The following is a 21791-nucleotide window of genomic DNA, read 5'->3' on the forward strand; positions in this document are numbered from 1 at the left end:
TCTGTTAGTAAGAATGGTTTCTCTAAAACCTCTCTCATCGTCTTTCACTTCCAGATCATTTGTTTCTGGCCATTGATCCGTATATTTTTCAAAAGGGCCCTGTCTCTACATCACTGGATCCTGTAGTTGATTTCCATGTAGCTTGTTCGGAGTTCTTCTTTCAGAGTTTCTCAGTTTTTGAGTTCCATCTTTAACTCTTGTCATTGCTGTTGTTGTTCCAAAAATATCCTTTTTGAAACGACTCAGTCTGTCTGAATGTAAAAGTTCCACGTTTGATTGGCTTCTCCCACTGACCACATCGAAATGCTCTCAATATGCGCTGTGCTTACCAACTGTGTGAGTCTGTAGCTTGAGAAACGCAGTCATAGTGAAGGTGGAGGATAACTCCAGAGTTAGTTTAGCATGTCAAACCACTGAAAGGAAAAAGACATAAATGAAAAACAAAAGGATTAAGTCATTGCAAACCACTTTTTTTTTTTTTTTTTACATAATAAGACTGGGAGAAGAAAAACAGAAGGGTTTGATCAAACTACACTAAGACGTTTCAGAAAAGAGTACCTTGTGCATAAGGAACATTTTCTGATGAGATGAGAAGACAAGAAGATGGAAGTGGCAGAGAAAATTGACAAAACATACACATGTAAGACAAATATGACACAATGTTTTACTTCAACCTGATGGCATGCGAATGTATTGAAATGTTATTGTGGAAACACAGGCACAGTTCTACCTAAAAATTAGAAATGCCTGACGATGCTGACAAAGTATGTGACAACGTCCTGTTGACAAATTTAATTAAAGGTTTGCAATACTCTGTCAACAAGCTCCACTGTGAGCAGACTGGCTGATAACTGAGGGTATTTGTGTGGACAAAATTCCAACAATTCCATTTCTAATTGCATAATTATGTCTGGGAATATTATGTGTTATTATGTTTTAATTATTTAACGTTCAAAAGTTTGGGGTCAGTATGATTTTTTTAAAAATAAATTAATACTTGTATTCCACAAGGTCGCATTAAGTTTATCAAAAGTGATAGAAAAGAGTTTTACATTTTTACAAAAGATTTCTATTCCAAATAAACGCTGTTCTTTTTTTTTTTTTAAATGATAAAATGTTTCACCCTGACCAACTGAAGTTACCATATCCTACACTCTCATTGGTCTCATGTTCATTGACAGTCTAAGGACAGAGTGACAACAGATGGCTAAACTAACAGCTTAAACCCTTGAGCAAAGACAAATCATATGCCATTAAAAGTTAAAGGCCTCGCACATATGCTGGTCTCAGTATGCGAACACCCCCTATTGATGATCATAATTAGGCACCACATGACATATAACACATCACCCTAAAGCTCAGCAAAAAGATGTAGTAAAAATGGAAATACAGCACTAAAATACCTGTTTCTGAGTGACAGCAGGATGTCCCACCCGTCAGAATACTCCTAGGCTTCTCCGACCAACACGAAATGGTGTTACCTCGCCCACAACCACCCCGTCTCCACCAACAACTAGAAAGACAATGTGTGAAGTCTACAAATGACCTCTTTCACCTTCCACAAAAAAATGACCTTTCAAAGTTTGTAGAGTACAGTTTATTCAGCAAAGATAGATCAAAAGAATAAACACTAACAAATAACTTGCTCTGGGAAAAAGAAAATATACATATGTGTTAGATATTAGAATGATCAGTGTTGGGTGTAAATATTAAAAGTAACGTGCATTACGTAATCAGATTACTTTTTTGATGTAACGAGTGAAGTAACGCATTGCTTTATAAATGCATTAACATTTGAGTTTTTGGAGTTTTTTTTGCACATTACTTTTCAGTTAAGTTAATTTGCTTAAACATTTTTTAAACTACAGAATTAAAATTCTTCTCCACAACAGTCACTTGTGCAGACATGCGCACTTATTCGAGCACGGGTACAGATAAAAAGTACAAAAGTAACAAAACACATTACTTTTTTACTTTCAATAAAAAAGTTATACAGTAACAGTATAACAGTAGGTAATATAACCTGTAATGTTAAGAGATCTTTTGTATAGCATTACATAGCTCTAGGGGTCAGGAAATATCGGTCAGAATATAATAATATATTTGGATTTTGTTTTTAAAAGAAAATGAGGTGCATGTTAACAGGTTATGTTGTTGAATGCATTACTGAGTTAAAGACTTTCAAAAACAGTTCTCAGTGAAAAAACACCTGCAATGCCTGGGAGATCAAGTCTCAGCCAGCTAAGAAAAAGTAACGCTAAAGTATCGTAACGCAGTACTTTCCATAAAAAGTAACTAGTAACTACTACTGTAATTAGTTACTTTAAGGGGTCACGCAATATTGTAAATCACTAATTAAAAAATTAGCGTTCATCAACACTGAGAAGAATGATTTCTGAAGGATCATGAGACACTGATCATGATACTGGAGTAATGGCTGCTGAAAATTCAGCTGTCATCACAAGAATAAATTACATTTTAAAATATCTTACAATTGAAAATATTTATTTTAAATTGTATAAATTGTCTAATATATGCAGCCTTTCAAAAACATTTAAAAAAAATCGTAATTATTCTAAACTTTTGACCGGTACAAAATAAATTGACAAAATGAATCACATGAAATGTGTGCTAAATGAATAATACTCACTTTAGTAAAGTGCAGAGCAGCATGAGTAGGACACTGCCCACCACACATAACACCAGCATGGTGGCCACAGTCTGCTGCCTGTGGTTAGACGCCACCACTGCCAAGAGGTCTGCATGTTCACATCGCATACCCATAAAGCCAGGATGACATCTAAACATACACAAGTGTCCATTTTATTATCACTGAAAAAAAATATAAAACATGCTCAGCAAAAGATCAAAAATCATTTAATTCCAGAATGAGGAATCTGCCAGTATAATGTTCAAAGTAATTTGACATTTTGTGGTGAACTACTACATATGGATGTGGACATGGAGAAAACAAATTACCTGACAACAGGAGGACTCATATCAACTCAGACACAAGCAGCACCAACACAGATTTGAATTCTGCTATTGTGCCAAATGTATACACGGAAAAGCAATTTAGCAAAGGACAAAACGTGCTTGTCTACACATGGACAAGCTCAATGAACATGCTGTCAGCAAGAATTTATCCACGTGAGTCAGCAATCAAAATTCATGTCAGACCGCTTAGGCTTCTATATACCGGTACTGGCATGACAAATTACTATTTATTTATTTTTTTGCATTTCCGATTCTAATCCTATTATTATATAAAAATATATGTTGGCTGAGCAAAAAAGAAAATAGGAAGGAAAAAAAATACACATCCGATTTTTTTTTTTATAAATCCGACCCAAACCACAATCGCAGTATTAGGATTTATGGAAACTGTCATTTTTTTCAATGATCAAGATGCACAACATTTTATTTCATATACAAAGTGCCTTAGTGATGCTGGTGGTGATGGCACTAAATAAAACAGCACACCACCCTTATCCGTTCTCTACAATCTGTATGACCTTCTGACAGCAAGTTGTTTACAGCTGTTGTAGAACAAAGCCACCACTATATCAACTGATGAATATATGGCAGAAAATGATAAGACCGCTTGAACACACAGATCTGATTTGATTGCTTGAAAACAGACGGTTTTAAGGATCAAATTTGAAAAAAAACAAAAAACTAGTGTGATCATACAGTGCAGATCAGTCCAGCTAAATTAAACACAGCAAATTCTTCATATTCAGTCTGGAAAAATCTCAGGACTTACACACATGCAGGTGTTTCCTCCAGGATGAGAAAGCGGCACGTGCCGTGAAAACAGAAGTGGCTGTGGGAGTCGGGGCAGTCATCGAAGTGAGAGTGGACAGCGGCTGCTATAAATTCTTCAATAACAAAATAAAGAGAACCTGGGTTTAATGCTGACATTAATGACAATATCTTGTTTAATAAAAAAATAAAGATCTAGGCAAGAATTTCTTAAAAATGTATTTGCAAATGTTTTGCCTGTATCTCGGTTTCTCATAAATTATATACAACCTGCAAGATTACTTTACCACTTTAACACAAACAAATTGATCTACTTCATTAAATACCAGCCTTTGTTATCATCAAAGCTAGAGCAAATGGAATGCACTGGTGGAAAGAGAAGTAGAAGGGAGAAAAGAAATTACAAGTTCTCAGCCAGGTTACAAATCAGAATGAGACGATTTGATATTATCTGGAATATCATAGCCCTTTAGTTTCTATTATTTCAAGACGCGCCATTTTCTCAGACTCTATCTTCCCTAAGGCACACATTTGATCTAAAGAGAGTACAAAAGGAGACATGGTGTAAGACAAGAAAGACCAAGACTTAGCTAGGACTACCGGTCAAGATCTGAGGTGCTTTCTTAAAATGGACAAATTCCCTTCTCTAATCATTGTGAGCTTTGTCTACAGAAGGTATTTACATTGGATGAAAATTGTCTGCTGTATAATGAGTAAAAAAGCTAACTGAAATTGACAATGGATGAAACCTGCTGTCTTTGTATTAGCAGCCCACAATTACCATGTGTGAATTCATTGTGAGAAAAAGTATGATAAAACAAGGTGTCCACTACTGGAACTCCATGAATTGGGTACAAAATTGGGTCTAAACTGTTTTTAAACAAATAGTCAGAGAAAAGAAGTTGTTAAAGTTGCGATAAAATGGAAGCAGCGACAAATATTCTGTATTGTGATGTGCGTCCGAGTGAAGCTGATTATTGAAAAAGAAAACAATTTAGGGCTTGATTCTATCCATTGGCTATTGATTGGATTTTAAGATGTGGGAGTTGCACTCAAAAATTAATGTGAGTTAAGCATTTAAGCATTAAGACTAAATGATTGGAAAAATCCAGCATGTGTCACCAGAGAGAAGTCTGTCATTTTCTCGGGAAGATCGAGTTAAGCAAAATTACAAAATTACATTACAAAGTACTACGAATTTTGTTTCACAGGTCTCCTACAATAGGTTTACATGCATCCAAAAAACAATGACATTTTCTCATAATATACACCGCAGCATCACCTCTTTTCTCAGTGTCTGAAACGGTTCAATAAAGGATTCAGGTCTTTTTAAACCACTCCTTTCCGAGAGCCTACTCTGCTCTGATTCGTCAGATGGCCCAGTCTGTTGTGATTGGTCTACAGCTTACAGCGTGTGTCAAACAAAAAGCCAATTACCATATCTGAATTTCAGCTCTGGAAGCTTCCTCAGAACTTGATTCACAGTAGAGTTGCATGGTTCTGAATAAATCATGAATATATATATATATATATATATATATATATATATATTTTTTTTTTTTTTTTTATTGCGATTCTGAATAGACAACTAAACAAAATAACACCTACTGGTGTAATGATGTAAATGATACAATCTTTATATGAAGTGTCAAGCTACTTTCAAAAAATGATTGACTATTTTGATCGCTACCGTAGAAATCAGAGTTTCTATCTGAACAATAAACTTTTATCCCAATACTTCTGTGAATATGAATTACTGTCACACAGAAATAATGATACTGCTGTGTGGTTGAAAAGACTGTTTGTGAAGCTGTTTCACACCTATACATGACATCTGCTCTCTCAGGCTCAGCAGCAGTGTCAATGGAGATTTGAATGTTTCGCTGTGATCGTACTTGTCAAAGGTTTAATAGACATAACTGAATTGTTGTCATTTAGGAATAAGATTGTGTGGGTCTTTAAATCGAGACTGCGGTTTTTTAATAATTAATTGTGCAGCTCTAATACAGTGTTCCGAACAATAAAGATTGCATCGGTTTTAATTCCATATCAACTTATCAATTCAGAGAGTGCAAAGTGGATTTGGCTTTGCAGGGCAGAAAACGTGTCATCTCGACATGTTGACAACTCAAACCAAACTCTTCCAGGCTTCAGCTACAACTACAGTGTTTGAGGCGGGTCAAAGTAGATATTGTTCATGGGCTGCCAATGGCCCTGTCCCAAATGGCACCCTAAGCACTCGTGGTCTTCCTCACTTTCATGACATAACGCCGACATAACTTTCATGACATTTGACTGTCGGAGAGAAGTCTGCTGTGGAGCTCGGAACAGTGCGGGCTCTGCAAAAGTCCGCATTGAGGGCGTATATCGACCGCTTGCAAGCACCTTTCTGAAACCTAAAATGACAAATGGGACACCCTATGGTCTCATGGACTTAACGGACACACGCACGTGGCAGCCATTGTAAGTCCACAAGACCGAAAGTGCATATGAAGTGTGCCATTTGGGATTGGGACAGGACCAATGGAGACTATAGGCTGGCATTATGGGATTTTGTTACAAACCTATGTAGATTTGAGCAGGAAGCAAGACTGGAATTGCTGACGACTCATTTCAGGCTATTCAGAATCCATGATATTTCAGACTTTTGAAGCCAAAAAAAGAGCTGAGCAAAAAGGAAAGAGCACACAGAACATACTTCTGACACGTGTAGTAGTAGTGGTTGTCGTCGAGCTGCTGGTGGTTGTTGTGGTAGAGGTGGTAGTTGTTGTTGTGGTGGTTGCAATGGTCGTTGTTGAGGTAGAATTCTCTTGTACCTGCCCATATGTGAAAAGGGAGCCTACAAATCAAACACAACAAGCACATATTCAAAATCAATAGCACTACAATGAAACAGTAGCATTGTTGAGGACAGCTAAGTAGGTGTTCAAAACCTTTTATCCCTTCTACTGACTCGCAGTTAAATCTAGTTTTGTAAACCTCTTACCCAAATGTGAAAATGAGGATCCAATAAAGTCAAAAAATGCAATGATAAAAACAGCAATGAGAAAACAGCGGAGCAACAGCATCACACACAAGAGAGAAAAAGGCTTGAGTGGCGGCCAGCACAAATGAGAAATAGCTACTTAAAGCCCACTTACTTTAGACTAAGAGAACAATTAAAATACCCTGGAACAACAGTGGGAGTTTCTGACTTCTAACCTTCAAACTATTTTGAGAACAGCTACAGCGAATGACTGGGTTAAGATAAATTAAAGTGGATTTGTGAAGCGGATCCTCCACATACAAAGGACTGTAAGACTACCTGATTTGCTGTGGTGCTCACACTACACAACAAGGTTTCTTTTCATCTGTTGCCTGACACAATGCTGATGAGGTGCACAAACTACAAGACATTTTGTCAAGAGGCAGTCCCGACCAACAGTGGATAAAATGTTTTCTCACATAAATTCGAGCAAGTGAATACGAGATTTTTCCGTTTATACCATCTGCACTGTGATTGGCTGGATTAGTTCCACCTAGTCGTTTCACAGCACACAGTAAAAGATCACATAGCAATAATATCTAATATTGCCGCGTCTGTGACTGCTCGACAGGCTCTGATCACCTCGCTGACCTGCTCATATTTAACGAGCATTGGCGACTGCAACGAGCACCGATTTGGCCTCGCGATCCTGGGGTTTTATCATAGATCTTGGAAATCTGTCTGCGACAGCAAAATCCAGCCAAAAGTCGTGTAGTGTGAGCGTAGTTCTTCTGGCAGCCTTAAGATGCTGCCAGAAGAATCTTTGTCATGCTGTGCCTAATGCACTCTTATATTTACAGAAAATGACAACCACCAAAAATCCCAAAGTCTATTGCTCTGTATTAGAAGTTCCCTAGAAAGAAGGTTAAGGCATCATAGGTGCATAGAATCGCATTTGCGATGAGCTCAGATCTTGGCAGTTGAGTCAAGAAAATGTTGATTATAAATCAACTTATTTCATTCAATGCTTATTAGAGTATTGTCCATTAGCTTAGCAACATGTTAACACCAAACTACTGAAAATTAGTTGAGCAACTCTTGTGAAGTGCTATTTGTGTGGAGCTCAGTGTTGCTGTCTTTACAGTGCATTTCAAATTGGTAACTTATAAGGTTCCATGACAGTAAGGAGGCAGCACAGTAACAGTCAGTTTGGATAAAAAATATATTTTAACACTGGTCTGTCAATGTGTCAATTTAACATGTAAATCTAGGTTTAATTATATTTTCAAAAAACAATTACTAAGGCCTCTGGATTGATTCTATGTTACATGCTATTCATGCATAATGGTTCATGAGATTAATTATTATTAAATTTAATCTGTATGTCATGTCTAATTAAGGATTTTTTGATATTGACAGCCCTAAAACACAAAAGCCCCATGCAAATTGATTCACAGGCCATCTACATCTGTAAATACAAATTTCAAAATGTCCAGATTTGAACAGTCTGTCTGTCTAATGTTCATTGTTGTGCCACTAAAATGGTTTGGAAGAGAGTCTGGGACCTCCAGGCATGTTCACATTCTGTGTGCACAGGGACTTTATGAAAATTCCTGTTAAATGAGAGGGCAAGTTTTATTAAACTGGAAAACTCCTTAGAAAAGCTCTACTGGTTACAATAATGCTTTAGTGTTAATATTTAAAACATATGCATCCAGCAAACAGGAGGTGGTTCACAAAATACAGTGATAAATTTACATTGATAAATTTCAAATTAAACTCTTGTCAGAGCCGTGCTACTTTTGACATATTACCTGCATGTAAAGCGAAAATAAGGTAAATAAAAATACATTTAAAAATAAGATAGGATAAGATAAGGAGATTCATCACTGTTCACTTTTCTTTCTTTTGTGGAACACAAAAGAAGATATTTTAAGAACGTTAGTAACCAAACAGTTTTGTTGACCATTGATTTCAATTTTATGGACAAAAGAACACAGAGACTTTTCTCAAAATATCGACTTGAGTAAATAATGACATAAAATTAAATGAGTGAACTAGGTATTTAAGTTAAGAAAACAAGGGTATTCCCAAATTACAAAAACTACCATTCCTTAACTATCGGTGTACCAAAATCACTTTCTGAGATAATGGGACCTCATATATGTCTTCGAAAAATCAAATAGCTGCTACTAGTACCACTCAGTCAATAAAATGAGTTACTTTATGGGGCACCAGGCAGGTTTATGAATGCCATGATGTACTACATATAAATATTTGCTTACTATTTAGGGCACAGAAAGCAAAAACACACATGATGTCCTAGAGATTTTTAATTTCTTTCATAAAACGTGACTGACTTTCTCTCACTGAAACTGCTTGCCAAGTTAGGAACGTGCCTTCGTAGGGACAAAGCCATAAAGGATGGACACTAAAGAATGGCTCTATATTTAAACTAAGCCCTGTTAACCTTGTTAATGACAGGAGCAAGACTACTGAGCCAAAGAAGCTGCTGGACAAAAAAGGAGAGCAAACCACTGCTTCTTCCACGTCTTGGTAAACACTGACAGCACATTTTGCATGCTATCAAGCTGAAAAGCTGCACAACAATGCAGAATAATTATATGTTGGACACCCAAGTTCTTCACTACAAATGATGTGACTGAACAGCAGGAGTCAGGAGAAAGGTGGACCCCTCTAAATGTGTTTTATATTGATGATTAGTATTGTCAAATCATGATGAAACTATGATATATAAAACACTACTGAAAAATCGCATGCACATCAATAAAATTATTTTAAAAGCTTCATTCATAGCTCACATCTTCAATTCAACCTCTGAATCAAAAAAGATTTTAATAGTTTGAGTAAGCATAAATCCACTTGAGACATTAGCATTTAAAATGTGGCAAAATCATAGTCATTTTCTTGTAAAGGACAAGATTTCAAATAATTCTAATATTTGCTTAATTGACGTATTATTTACATTTCAAAGTTATCGCTAATAAAAAATAATGCCAGTAAATCGAATGAACACAACATCATCAAATACAACAACATTTACTCACCGGTGAGAAGAAATATTGTATCCCAAAAAGCACGATACATCATTATAAAGGCGTTTATGTATGTGACTTGTTGGTGAAGGATTCGAGGCGTCGTCTCTTATATTAAAACATTTATCTTTGCCAACATAGATGAATCACGCGCCTATTCTTGAGATTGGCTAATTGTTAATATTCCGTCACATTGGTCAGAAATCTGACTGCCATAGTAAAACTGTGTTCGTCTTTCTTCATAGTTTCATGTAGCCTACTCAACACAATTACGCCATGCGTCAATCCAGGTATTTTGAACTTGACGTCAAACTCCGTTTTACCGCTGATATAGAAACGGTAACTTTTTTCTTATTCACTATGATGATAAAGATCAGTGGTAAAACATTGTTAAACTACAGAATTACTTTATAAATTACTCATAGCGCAGGACTCTCTCCACACCCAAGTTGACATCCTTCTGTTCTGCGTGCGTGCGTGAGTGTGCATGCGCGCGGGCGTGAGCTAAAGAGAGCAGTGCATTGCTGGAAACCGCGAGTGTTGGAAACATAGGTTGGAACACAATTTTTTTTTAAACGTCTATTAACTGTTAATAATTAACACATTTTTTCGCAATGAGTAATTTAATAATACGTGTACAGCTTTAATTTTCTTAGCACGCATATTTTATTGTGGACATTGATATTCAGAACTATCCTGCATAGTGAAGTGAATAAAGTTTTAATTTGTTAAACGTTTACTGTGTTTGAAGAAAGAGTGATACAGTTTGTATTATTAAAAACTGTAGCAGATTCCTGGTTACCCTGACCTCGCTACCTTATTGTCAAGTTTACTTTACATGTGAGATGTGGCGTCTGTTTCCAATCCACTCCCACAGGTAGCCAGGCTATTTCTTTACCTGGTTAAATATATTTCCTCAAGAATAGATTACACAGGCCAAAATTAGAACATAGTATATACTGGGACACTCACAATAGGTTATGTTTAAAATAAATTAATTTGAAAATCTCTCTTGTTATGACGTTTTTGTGCGTTTTCTAATTCATATTTTGGTTGGTCGTTTTTTGTTAGGAGCGGAAGTTTTGTCCAGGTTTTGGGTCAGACAGTCTTGCGTTACCAGAAGTTGATCCAAAAGTATATGCTAATTTATTTCGTAGGTCAACCAAAAACCAAGCCTTTACCTACACCATAAAACTTTATTGGAAAATTTTCAGAAGAGTCCAAACGTCGAGTGCAAAATTATAATAATGTTATGTTGCCCTCTAGTGGAATAAATGGATACGCTCAATATTTTTTCAAATCTTGCTATTTCATGCTTCGAGTCCATTAATATGCCATTGTCGGCCTACGTGTGCTGACTGAATGTAAAACAAGCTAAAAGCTATTTTTTCATATCTAAAACAAAATGAAATAAAATATTAATAAGTAAATATTCAGTAACAGTACATATACATTCCGATAGGTGGAGTTGAAATACGTTGATCTCATTTTGGACTTTTACATGGACACATAATGCCAAAGTATTTGTAAGGAGCAGCTGGCTTTTTAATTCAACAGAAGTTCTCAAGAGGATTCGAAAATCATTGTTTTATCTAGTCAAGAGGGTGGTTAGTTAAACTATATAAATTGTGAGGATCGTGACTGACCATTCTGAAGTTTCGTATTGGCTGTAACATTTGAAGACGTGTGTCATAGTGTCTTTCTACGCACCTTTCTCGGAACACCAATATCCAATTTAATGGACCTTCTCTATTCTTGGATTTTTTTACCTCTGGATTATTTTCTCAAGGCAAATCATTAGCACATACAAGAAAGAAGACATCATGAGTACAAAGGAGAAGAAGGTACGATTATGTCCTATTGCTGGAGTTATTTTCCATTAGTCTTTTTTTTTTTAAATGACTCAATAATTTGTAAGTTTTACTGTAAAGTCATGTGTAACCGTCACTATATTGATGTATTATACAAATAAAATTTAAAGTCAATTAAAAAAAAATTGTTAAGCACATTTTAAATCCCTTCAATGGGGCAATAGTAATACATAACATCATATGATGGCACATGTGGAGAATATATGTTGAATTTAATAGCAATTTAATTACATTTAGCAATTTATGTTGATTTATTTGTTTTGTTGCCTAGATGTGCCTTAACATAACATCATAGTTATCTTTTCTAATCAGGGTCATATGTACACTTTGGCATTAATGGTGACCTCTGCAGCTATTGGGGGAACACTACAATATGGATACAACCTGGCCATAATGAATGCACCGACTGTTGTAAGGAACAGTTTCATCGGGTTTGTGTGAAAGAGGAAAAATAGTTGCATTTATTTTTGCCATATTAGTTGTCTGTGTGTATCTGTTAAGGCTAATTACAAGTTTTGTGTTCTGTGTTATTTCCTGCAGTTCATTCAAAGGTTTGTCAATGAGACATTTCAGGAGCGATGGGGAATACAGTTGGGGGTTTATGAGGTCACACTGATATGGACCTTTATAGTTTCTATTTTCTCATTGGGCGGCTTTACTGGGGCCTTGATAGCAGGGCCAACGTCTGTCCGTTTCGGGAGGTACAATCACTTCTGTCTCTATCTTGTTGTATTTAAAGTCACAGTTTACATGTTTCTCATGTTTCTTACCAATTGTTTTATTTAATTAAAATGTGTTTTAGATTTAAAATGCAGTGAATTTTAAGTAAGAAATCATTCTTTATAGTTTGCCCTGTTATGTTCTTTTTTCCCAGGAAGAAGACTATGTTGCTGAACAATGTGTTTCTCTTCTCAAGTTCACTGCTTGCATTGCTGAGCCGAACGGCAAAGTCGTTTGAGATGATTATCATCTCCAGATTTTTGGTTGGCATAAATGCAGGTACTGTCTATATATATATACTGTATATATATTACCTGTAAATGTGATTATCAATAATGGGCCCTTTATATTTTGAGATTTAGATGGCTAGTTTCTTCCTGGTATCATTATAAACCATCCATCCTCTATTTATATTCAGGCATCAGTATGAACGTACAGCCCATGTATTTTGGTGAAAGTGCACCGAAGCACTTACGAGGAGCTGTGTCTCTGTCCTCAGCTGTCTTCACTTCATTTGGACTGGTGTTGGGACAGGTGGTCAGTCTGAGGTACGTTACATATTTGATGCAGTACGAAGCAGTTAGCGAGAGTGTTTACCATTTCCTTGTGTGATGGCAAATAAATGATTTCATGAGTACTTTATGAGGTGCATTTAAAATGGTTATTTTGTTATTTTTATGTCCGAATTAAATAGATTATCATGACTGAAATGACTGATTTTAAAATGCTTGTCTTTATTCAGTGAGGTGTTAGTGAGCCGTGTTGGCAGTACTTATTGGCCAGTAATGCTATCCCAGGCTTCATCCAACTCCTCACCTTGCCTTGGTTTCCAGAAAGTCCCCGCTACCTCCTCATTGACTGTGGGGACAAAGAGGCCTGCCTAATGGGTATGAGTCTTACGCATTGGTGCAGTTGTATATTACAATATGCTCTCCAATACAGAGTATGATAGCCTCACTTAACCCTACACAATTAACATTACATGCACCTTACTCTAATAATGTTCACTTTTAAAGGGCTTCCACTGTATAGAAAAAAAAAAACAGTAAAATATGTTAGAAAGTGTTAGAAAGGTCATAATGGTTTGGTACGACATGAGGGCGAAAGGTGTTAGGAAAAGTTACTTTTAGAAGTAATGTGTTGCAATATTGCGTTACAATGTTACTTTTTCTCACCTGGACTGCGCTTGATTGTTTGTGTTTTAATAACAAAAAAAAAAAGGTTGTACTTTTGGCAAATGTAGACTCTTTCACACCAAATGTGAAATGAATAAGCCTTAGGCTAAAGGAAATGCAAATTCACACCTTTACATTACAGGGCGCAACTCAAACAAACCTTTCTGGAACGCCATTCTGCAATTCTGGAACGCAGAAAAATAGGATGCAAGAGAAGAAAGTTCAACACTCTTACATCAGCCATTAAAAAAAAAGAAACACAAATGTGATATTTATCAGTCAATTATGGGAAAACAAAGTAACCTGTATTACTTTTTTTTTTTAAAGTACATTTAAAAGCAATGCGTAATCTGATTACGTAACTCGCGTTACTTGTAATCGGTTACTCCCAACACTGAGGGCGAGTAAATGCTGACAATTGTTCATTTTTGTGTGAACTATCCCTTTAAATATCTCATTCTGATATGTGACCCTGGACCACAAAACCAGTCACATGGGTAAATTTTTTCAAAATTGAGATTTATACATTACACGAAAGTTGAATAAATAAGCTTTCCATTGATGTATGGTTTGTTAGGATAGGACAATATTTGGCCGAGATACAACTATTTGAAATCTGGATTCTGAGGGTGCAAAAAATCGAAACATTGAGAAAATCGCCTTTAAAGTTGTCCATTTATGTTCGAGATTGTGCTGCATTCACTCACAAAAATAAATGTTTTATATATTTACGGTAGTAAATTTACAAAATATCTTCATGGAACATGATCTTTACTTAATATCCTAATGATTTTTGGCATAAAAGAAAAATTGATAATTTTGACCCATGCAATGTATTGTTGGCTATTGCCAGAAATATGCCCGTGCGACTTGTGACTGGTTTTGTCATCCAGGGTCACATATTTGAAAGCTGAATGTTATTCTTACACATGATTATATACATTAATCATGCTTGTTCCACAGCACTGCGGCGTTTGCGAGGCTGTGAGGTGCAGAGAGACGAGCTGGATGAGATTCTGCAGGAACAGAATGAAATCAAGGGAGAACGTGCCAAACAGCCATGGGAGCTCTTCACGGACCGCAATGTTCGCTGGCAGCTCATCTCTGTGGCAGTCTTGAGCAGTGCCATGCAACTGTGCGGTAATGACACAGTAAGACCCTGCCTCTGTCCAATCCTGTGCTGTTATATCTTTGCCTCTTTGTTGGAAGATCAAGTGTAACTGGATTGCCGGTGCATTGCTTCATAAACTGAACGTTGACCAAAGAAAACACACCTAGCTGTTCATGAGAATGAATGCTTGTTGCAGGCTTAATGTTAATGTTTGAAAGAATATGTACAGTGTCTTTATGCTTCGGGGGGTACAAATGCATGCAAACAGACTCACACAAAGCAGTTAGCAGAAGTCAGAATAGGTCATGTCCCCATCATATTTGATAAAATATCAATCTCACTGTTTTACACCGTTCAAAAGTTTGGGGTCAGTACGATTTTTTAAAAGAAATTATTTATTCAGCAAGCATGCATTAAATAGTTTAAAATTGACAATAAAGACTTTTACATTATTAGAAAAAAATATGTTCTTTTGCTTTTCATTTGAACTTTCTAATTATCAAAAAAGAATCATGAAAATTAACATGGTTTCCACAAAAATATTAGGCAGCACAAATGTTTTCATAAGAACTTAACTGATAATAAGAAATGTTTCTTGAGCAGATTCAGCATATTAGAATGATTTCTGAAGGATCGTGTGACACTGAAGACTGCTGAAATTTCAATGCCATCACAGGAATAAATTAAATAAAAAAATATATGAAAATAAAATGCAGCCTTGGTGAGCATAAGAGACTTTTCAAAAACTTTTAAAAATCCCTTCTGATATTGTGATAACAAAAATGTAAGAATTTTTTTTTTTTTAAATGAACCAGAGAATTCCCTTCATTTATTTAACATTTGTGGTTAATTTGTAGAATACCTTTGAAAAACACATTTGAATCTTTTTCTGTATTCACTGAGGAATTGAATAAGCAAATGACTGATTGACCTGCCTTGTGTACAGCTTTTGTAAAATCTCTCCTGTGCCCAACACTTCTTACTTACATAACTAGAAATGATTTCAGAAGGATTTCAAGTGTTAGTGCTGGTGTGGTTTTTTTTTTTTTTTTTTTTTTTGCATACTCAGAAATTCAAAAGATTAAGGGCCTTTTTCTTTCATTCCTCAGATTTACTTCTATGCATCATATGTGTTCCAAGAAGCGGGAATATCTGCAGGACAGATCCAATACGTGACCATTGGCACTGGGATGTGTGAATTCACAGCTTGCATTATGTGTGTAAGTCTTCATTTCATCTGTTATCAATTATGTAACTTTCTTTACATAATAGACAAGTGTTTTAGTCCCTTTTGCCAAGAAATCATTTACTTGGAGGACCAAGGTTACCACTTTTAATGGTGTAACTGTATACAGAATAATTTCTGTTAGAATGACATGGCTACACATTAATTAGTGTGTGTGTGTGTGTGTGTGTAGAACCTATTGATAGAGAGGTTGGGTAGGAAGCTGATGTTGATGGGCGGCTATGTTCTCATGGCAGGATGGGCTGTAGTCTTCACTGTGGCTCTTTCACTTGAGGTGTGTATTATTAAATGTCGTATGACCCCTTTACCCTTTACCAGCACACACATAGTCACATGGAAGGTTATATACACGTATGCATGCTCAGAAACTATAACTACATTTGTAGTGTATACTCCTGAAGTTGACCTTTGAGAGTCCTCATGTAATGTCTAACCTTAAAGTGGACACATAATGTCCAACTTCAGTAATCTAGAGTGTTCAACAGAATGGACGTCATGTCATCATCGGTTAAATATGAGTGGCTTAGTATCCTATGCTCACCAAGTCTGTATTTTGTATCTTTGTTTAAAAATAACCATTAATATTGTTAAATATTATTACAATTGAAAATAAATCTATATTTTTAAATCACATTTAATCCTGTGATGGCTAAGTCGAATTTTCAGCAGCCATTACTCCAACCTTCTAAATGGTCGTGTAAGTATAGATCAAATAACAGTTATGTTTTGATTTGACCTTCCTCCCAATAGAATATTGTTTCCTGGATGCCTTACATGAGCATGACCTGCATCTTCACCTATATTCTCAGCTTTGGCATGGGACCAGGTAGGGCAGTACATGCATTACTTTGGCAGGGAACCTACATAAGTGTTTCACATTATGTTTGTGACAAGAAAACATCCCTACAACTTCTGAAAGTGAACAGCAGTGTTTTACTGTAGCATAAGAGCATAAGCCTACATTAGGTTTATTTAACAACAGACACTGAATAATCAAATGTAAGAAAAAAAAAAAAACACTGCTTAGTTTTCACTGTACGAATTAAATATATACTGATTCTTATTAAAGCTACAAAAGTTATTCAACCAAGAGTTATTCAGCGTTTTGTTCATGACCACAGTTATTGCAAGCCATTGCGATATGCATATCATGATGTATACATTTGCAATATTCCGATAATTTCGATATATTGTGCAGCCCTAGTTTATATAATGTAACCAATTCCATAGTGCTATTTCATTCAATGTGCTCATTTTCGTCATATGGTAGCTGGGGTGACTGGAATCCTTCCAACAGAGATTTTTAACCAGACAGCACGTCCTGCCGCCTACATGACTGCTGGCTCTCTAATGTGGCTGAACCTCTTCATTATCGGGATGATCTTCCCTTTCCTTGTGGTGAGAGAAAAACAGACACATTTATTGTTCATGGCAAAAATGACTTCTTTATTAGTTATTAATATTTTTTAAGTATAGTTCAAAATAAGTTTTTAAAAAAACTGCCAGTGCATTAATATAAAATACAACACATTCTCTGAAAACAAGTCTTAAAGGGACAGTTCACCCAAAAATTCAAATTCTCTCATCATTTGCTCACCCTCATGCCATCTCAAATGCATATGACTTTATTTATTTTTCAGATAAACACAAACGAAGATTTTTAGAAAAATAATCAATCTCTGTGAGTCCATATAATGTCATTGAATGGGTGCTGCTTGGTTGACGCTTAAAAAACCACACCCGAGAGGAGACGTCAATCCATAGGACCTGTGGATGAGTCTTCTGAAGCGAAACGATAGGTGTGTGTAAAAAATCATTGCTTCTGGTCTACTGTCATACGAGCGTTCATGAGGAGGAGGGGTGACGTGACATGAGAGCGTTAAGAAGCTTGCACAAAAAAGGTTAATAGTTAATAGTTATAGTTAAAAAAGTTCAAAATATTAGTATTTTTCTTACACACCTATCGTTTAAAAATCTTTGTTTGTGTTTATCTGAAGAAAGAAAGTTATATACATTGGCAATGGCATGATGGTGAGTAAAACATGAAAGAATTTGTATTATTGGGTGAACTGTCCCTTTAATGTCTAATGTAGTGTTGATAAGTAAATGTATCATGTTTTAAGGATTTGTAGATACTGGTTAGGAATAGTATTTCTTCTTTTTATGAATGCCCTCTTTGTGTTTTTGTAGAGCAGTTTGGGACATTATTGCTTTGTGCCATTTGGGGCTGTATGCCTCCTGACTGCTTCATTTATTTGGATGGTTCTACCTGAAACCAAGGGAAAGACCCTAGCGATGATCACTAAAGAGTTTCACAGACTCAACTACCGTGGACACGGCAAAATGGATCCAGAAGTAATTCAAGCCCAGTACCAACTAGGGGAAGTCTTTCACTCCACTGCCCTATAGTGTGTTAAACATTCTCATCAACTAAATTAATATTTTTTAGAAAAATATCTTTGAAATAATGTCTGAATTGTTCATTCATCCCACAGTGAGTTTATATCTTGTCATGTTCTTTTTTACATGCATTACTTGCTGATTAAATATTTTCTTCATCACTAAACCGACTTGCATTACTTATTTGATTAATCCATTAATAATGCATTACTGTCTCACATTACTCAAGTCAAGTGTTAGGTATTGCCAACCATAGACCTAACTGCTCAGACATGTAGAAAAGATTTTCCTTTATATTGATTCCCATCAGGGAAGAAAAACTAAACCTTTTTTTGTAGTTTTGTTAGCACATTTGATACAGGAGATGAGTTCAGATCACACTTAAGCAAGTTGACATTGGCAGCGTCATTGAGGGTGTGCAGTTATAACAATTCTGCTGAATGTTTCTCCTTAAGGTCAATGTGACTCAGCAACACCCTTACAGCGAACCCCTGATGCTTTTCTATGGCAACAGAGAGCTTTAGTTCATAGTAAACACATGATTCTTGCTAGTGTTTAGAACAGATTAACAGGACTATTCGGCTAAATCTAGTTGTTTATTTCTGCAAGATTATCTGCACAAATGGGCAAATATACTTAAAGTCCTGCATGCCTACTTTGAAGGTGTCACGCTCAGGCTTGGACTCAATGACCTGAACTGAGGTAACTGAGGTTTATTTGCAGATATGGCAGGAACACATTGCATAAACAGGTAAGAGATTATACTTGAGTTCCTTAGGTGAGAAAGGCTTTTATTGTTAACTTTCAGTCTTTGTCTTACAGAACCGTTGGAGCACACACACAGGAGGGAACTACACTGATACGAGGGATGACTGGAAGATGACGTGATGATGACTGGAAATCAACTTGAATGAGGTAACAGCACTAGCTATCGAGGTAGTCAGGAACATTAAGCAGGTAAGTAGTCTGCAGCATCAGATGATGTCAGAACCATGACCAAGGGAGTGTGTTTGCTCTATATAGTGCTGGTGATGAGGGCTAGTTGAGTTTCAGGTGTGCGTGCTTAGGTGCCAGGGGGGATGATGGGAAATGCAGTCCGTGACATAAGGGACATACAACTGTTTTAGCTGACCTTAAGTAATATAGTTCTGTACTCTGCTAGACTAGGCTGTTAAAAAGCCTAGAAATATTGAAGTTGTAAATTGTCATATAATAATACATTCATATAATACAACAAAACCTTTTGAGGCTTGTTTTTTTGCCAAAGATTTTTTGGATATTGCGAAATGGATTAGCTATTAAAGGATCATGAAACCCCTCTCTTTCATACAGTTTTGATGTGTCAGTAGTTGATGATGGCTAACCAACCCCCTGCAGCCAGAGTCTTGCCCTGGCAGCATTGTGGGGAAATCCCCAAATGCAACACAGCCGAACTTTTACACCACGGAAACAAACACTTGCAACCCATGAAGGCCTTTCTCATCTATTACTTGATCGTAGGAGAGCACCACATGCTGTCATGAACAATTAAGAGACAGTGTTTTCTCATGGGATAAGAAAATATGAGACACCGACTCATCATCGAAGTATTACACAGTATAGTCAGTGTATTGCCATGTCACCACGTGTGACATAGACACGATGCAGATTTTAAACACAGAAGCTCAAAATTAACCAGTTTTCCCCTACTATTAAAACTAACAGATGCTAACATTGTCTTCAATGGTGTTCAACACACATAACTCTGTTAGAGTATATATATTTATGGTAGAATATATATATATATATATTTTTTTTTTAGATATATATAGCAAGTACCTACAGTATTAATGTTTTAAACAAATGGTTTCCTGTATCTCTAACTATGATTTTATACAAATGTGTTTTTTAATATACAGAGATTGATTATCCAAAATGATGAGTACCCATTTTTATTCTTTATGTTGTTGTTGTTGTTTTTTTGTTTTGTTTTTTCGAATCAATTGGGACACTGCAATTTTTTTAATGAAAATTTTTCAAAATATAAAAGATGCATACTTAGTGGATTGTGCAAATGAGTGTGAGTGCATAGGCTAAACACTTTTAAATGACTAAAAGACTTCAACAGAAGTACATGTAACAAATTAGCTCTATGAAATATTAATAATCAATAATAACTTGTTACACAACTTCCTTACTTGAGTGAAAGTATCAAATTTATTTCTAGAACACAGTTCCAGTAGTGGGATTGAATGTGAGATTGAATAAATGCACTCAATAATGTCCATAATAGTTTTGGACACCAAAATGGCTGTTCCCTCAAATAGTGCCCTATTAAAAGGTTTTTGCCTTTTAGTATGAATAGCCTTACTCTTCTCTATAAGCTAGTGTGCTCCAAAACAATGACAAAATTCGCATTTAGAAGACCAATCCCAACGTTGAAAATGAAAATCAGGTTGATGTCAGAATCCAACGCCAGATTGACGTTAATCTCCAATGTTGGACAGACGTTGTATTGTGGTTGAAAATGAAAAAAGGATTGTTGTCAGAACCAAACCAAAATTTTCCAACCAAAATCCAACGTCTGTCCGGCATTGGATAATGACGCAATCAGATCAATTTGTTACTGTCCACCTCTATATTTACCCATGTCCTCCGGTCAACCTCATCTAAGTTATTTGGATTTCGGAGTGCAGTACTGAGGGTGAGAGATTAATCTAAAAGCCACACTGGTTTCTGAATAATATATCCCATTTAATAAAGCAAACTGCACACAAATTTCTACTTTATATAAGTTTAACTGCTCATTTAAATTATTGTATTAATCTACTGAACTTGGTCTACCAACCTTTTCAAATCTCACTAAGTGTGACTGCATTTTTCTGAGTATGCGCTCAGGGACACATTTTCTATAAACTGCTGTTTAGCATTTAATCAATACCAAATAAGGAGCTGCAATATTACACATGAATAAAATTAGTTTATGGTGTGGTTAGTTGATCTGAGGGACATGAATTGGTAGAATATGCTTAAATAGATGTGGTTCACTCAAGAAGCAGAGAAAATTCAATATTAACTGATGCCTTAAATCCTGGATCAGTGTTTTACAAAGTATTATTTCAAGAGTTGCTCAAAATAATATACTACCTCTTTATTGGAATTGGTGTCAATTATTTTTTTCAATCAGACAAGCAGTAGTAAACAGATTGGCTTTGGAATCTTCATCATGACAGTCATGTATATGCAAATATTCATGCTTGCTGAAGGTGTGCACAAATATTAGCAATATGAAAAGCATTTTCCATTACATTTTTGACCTACATGTACGTATAATGTATATCATGTTATGATTAGATCAATGTGACCAGTCATAAACAAAGTTTTAAATAATAATAAAAAACTACAGTATTGTTTTTACAGCAGGTTGCCAAAGTTATGCAGTTTGTACCACAAAATAACTTGTAAATTATAACAAGTATGTGTTCTGAAATTCACATCACAAG

The 21791-nt window shown here is 35.9% G+C and overlaps 2 protein-coding genes across 5 annotated transcripts; one reads left to right on the forward strand and one right to left on the reverse strand.

The window, feature by feature from the left end:
• Positions 1–370: 370 nt before the first annotated feature.
• Positions 371–9879, reverse strand: tgfa (transforming growth factor, alpha). Of its 4 annotated transcripts, none has more exons than XM_056253800.1 (6): positions 6752–6925; positions 6464–6604; positions 3767–3881; positions 2651–2800; positions 1404–1513; positions 371–413 (listed from the first exon to the last, which is right to left on the reverse strand). In XM_056253800.1, the coding sequence occupies exons 1-6, from the start codon at positions 6831–6833 to the stop codon at positions 406–408; spliced, it is 606 nt and encodes a 201-aa protein (XP_056109775.1). In that variant the 5' UTR covers positions 6834–6925; the 3' UTR covers positions 371–405. The 4 variants fall into 4 exon arrangements, with proteins under 4 accessions (XP_056109775.1, XP_056109774.1, XP_056109772.1 ...); XM_056253799.1 differs by lacking the exon at positions 371–413 and adding an exon at positions 485–579; XM_056253797.1 differs by lacking the exon at positions 371–413 and having other exon boundaries at positions 964–1513.
• A 1646-nt stretch (positions 9880–11525) lies between these two features.
• slc2a11a (solute carrier family 2 member 11a) lies at positions 11526–18475 on the forward strand (the record flags this gene model as incomplete). The annotated part of the gene is given in 12 exon segments (XM_056254015.1): positions 11526–11630; positions 11970–12068; positions 12198–12358; positions 12532–12656; positions 12796–12929; positions 13120–13264; positions 14516–14703; positions 15773–15883; positions 16082–16183; positions 16660–16735; positions 17180–17307; positions 18100–18475. Coding segments are annotated over 12 exon segments (1593 nt in total), but the record flags the coding sequence as incomplete, so codon positions are not given.
• Positions 18476–21791: the final 3316 nt, after the last annotated feature.

The sequence above is a fragment of the Rhinichthys klamathensis genome, unplaced genomic scaffold (assembly GCF_029890125.1).
Source record: "Rhinichthys klamathensis goyatoka isolate OS25496 unplaced genomic scaffold, OSU_Roscu_1.1 h1tg000109l_1, whole genome shotgun sequence".
NCBI classification, from domain to species: domain Eukaryota; kingdom Metazoa; phylum Chordata; class Actinopteri; order Cypriniformes; family Leuciscidae; genus Rhinichthys; species Rhinichthys klamathensis.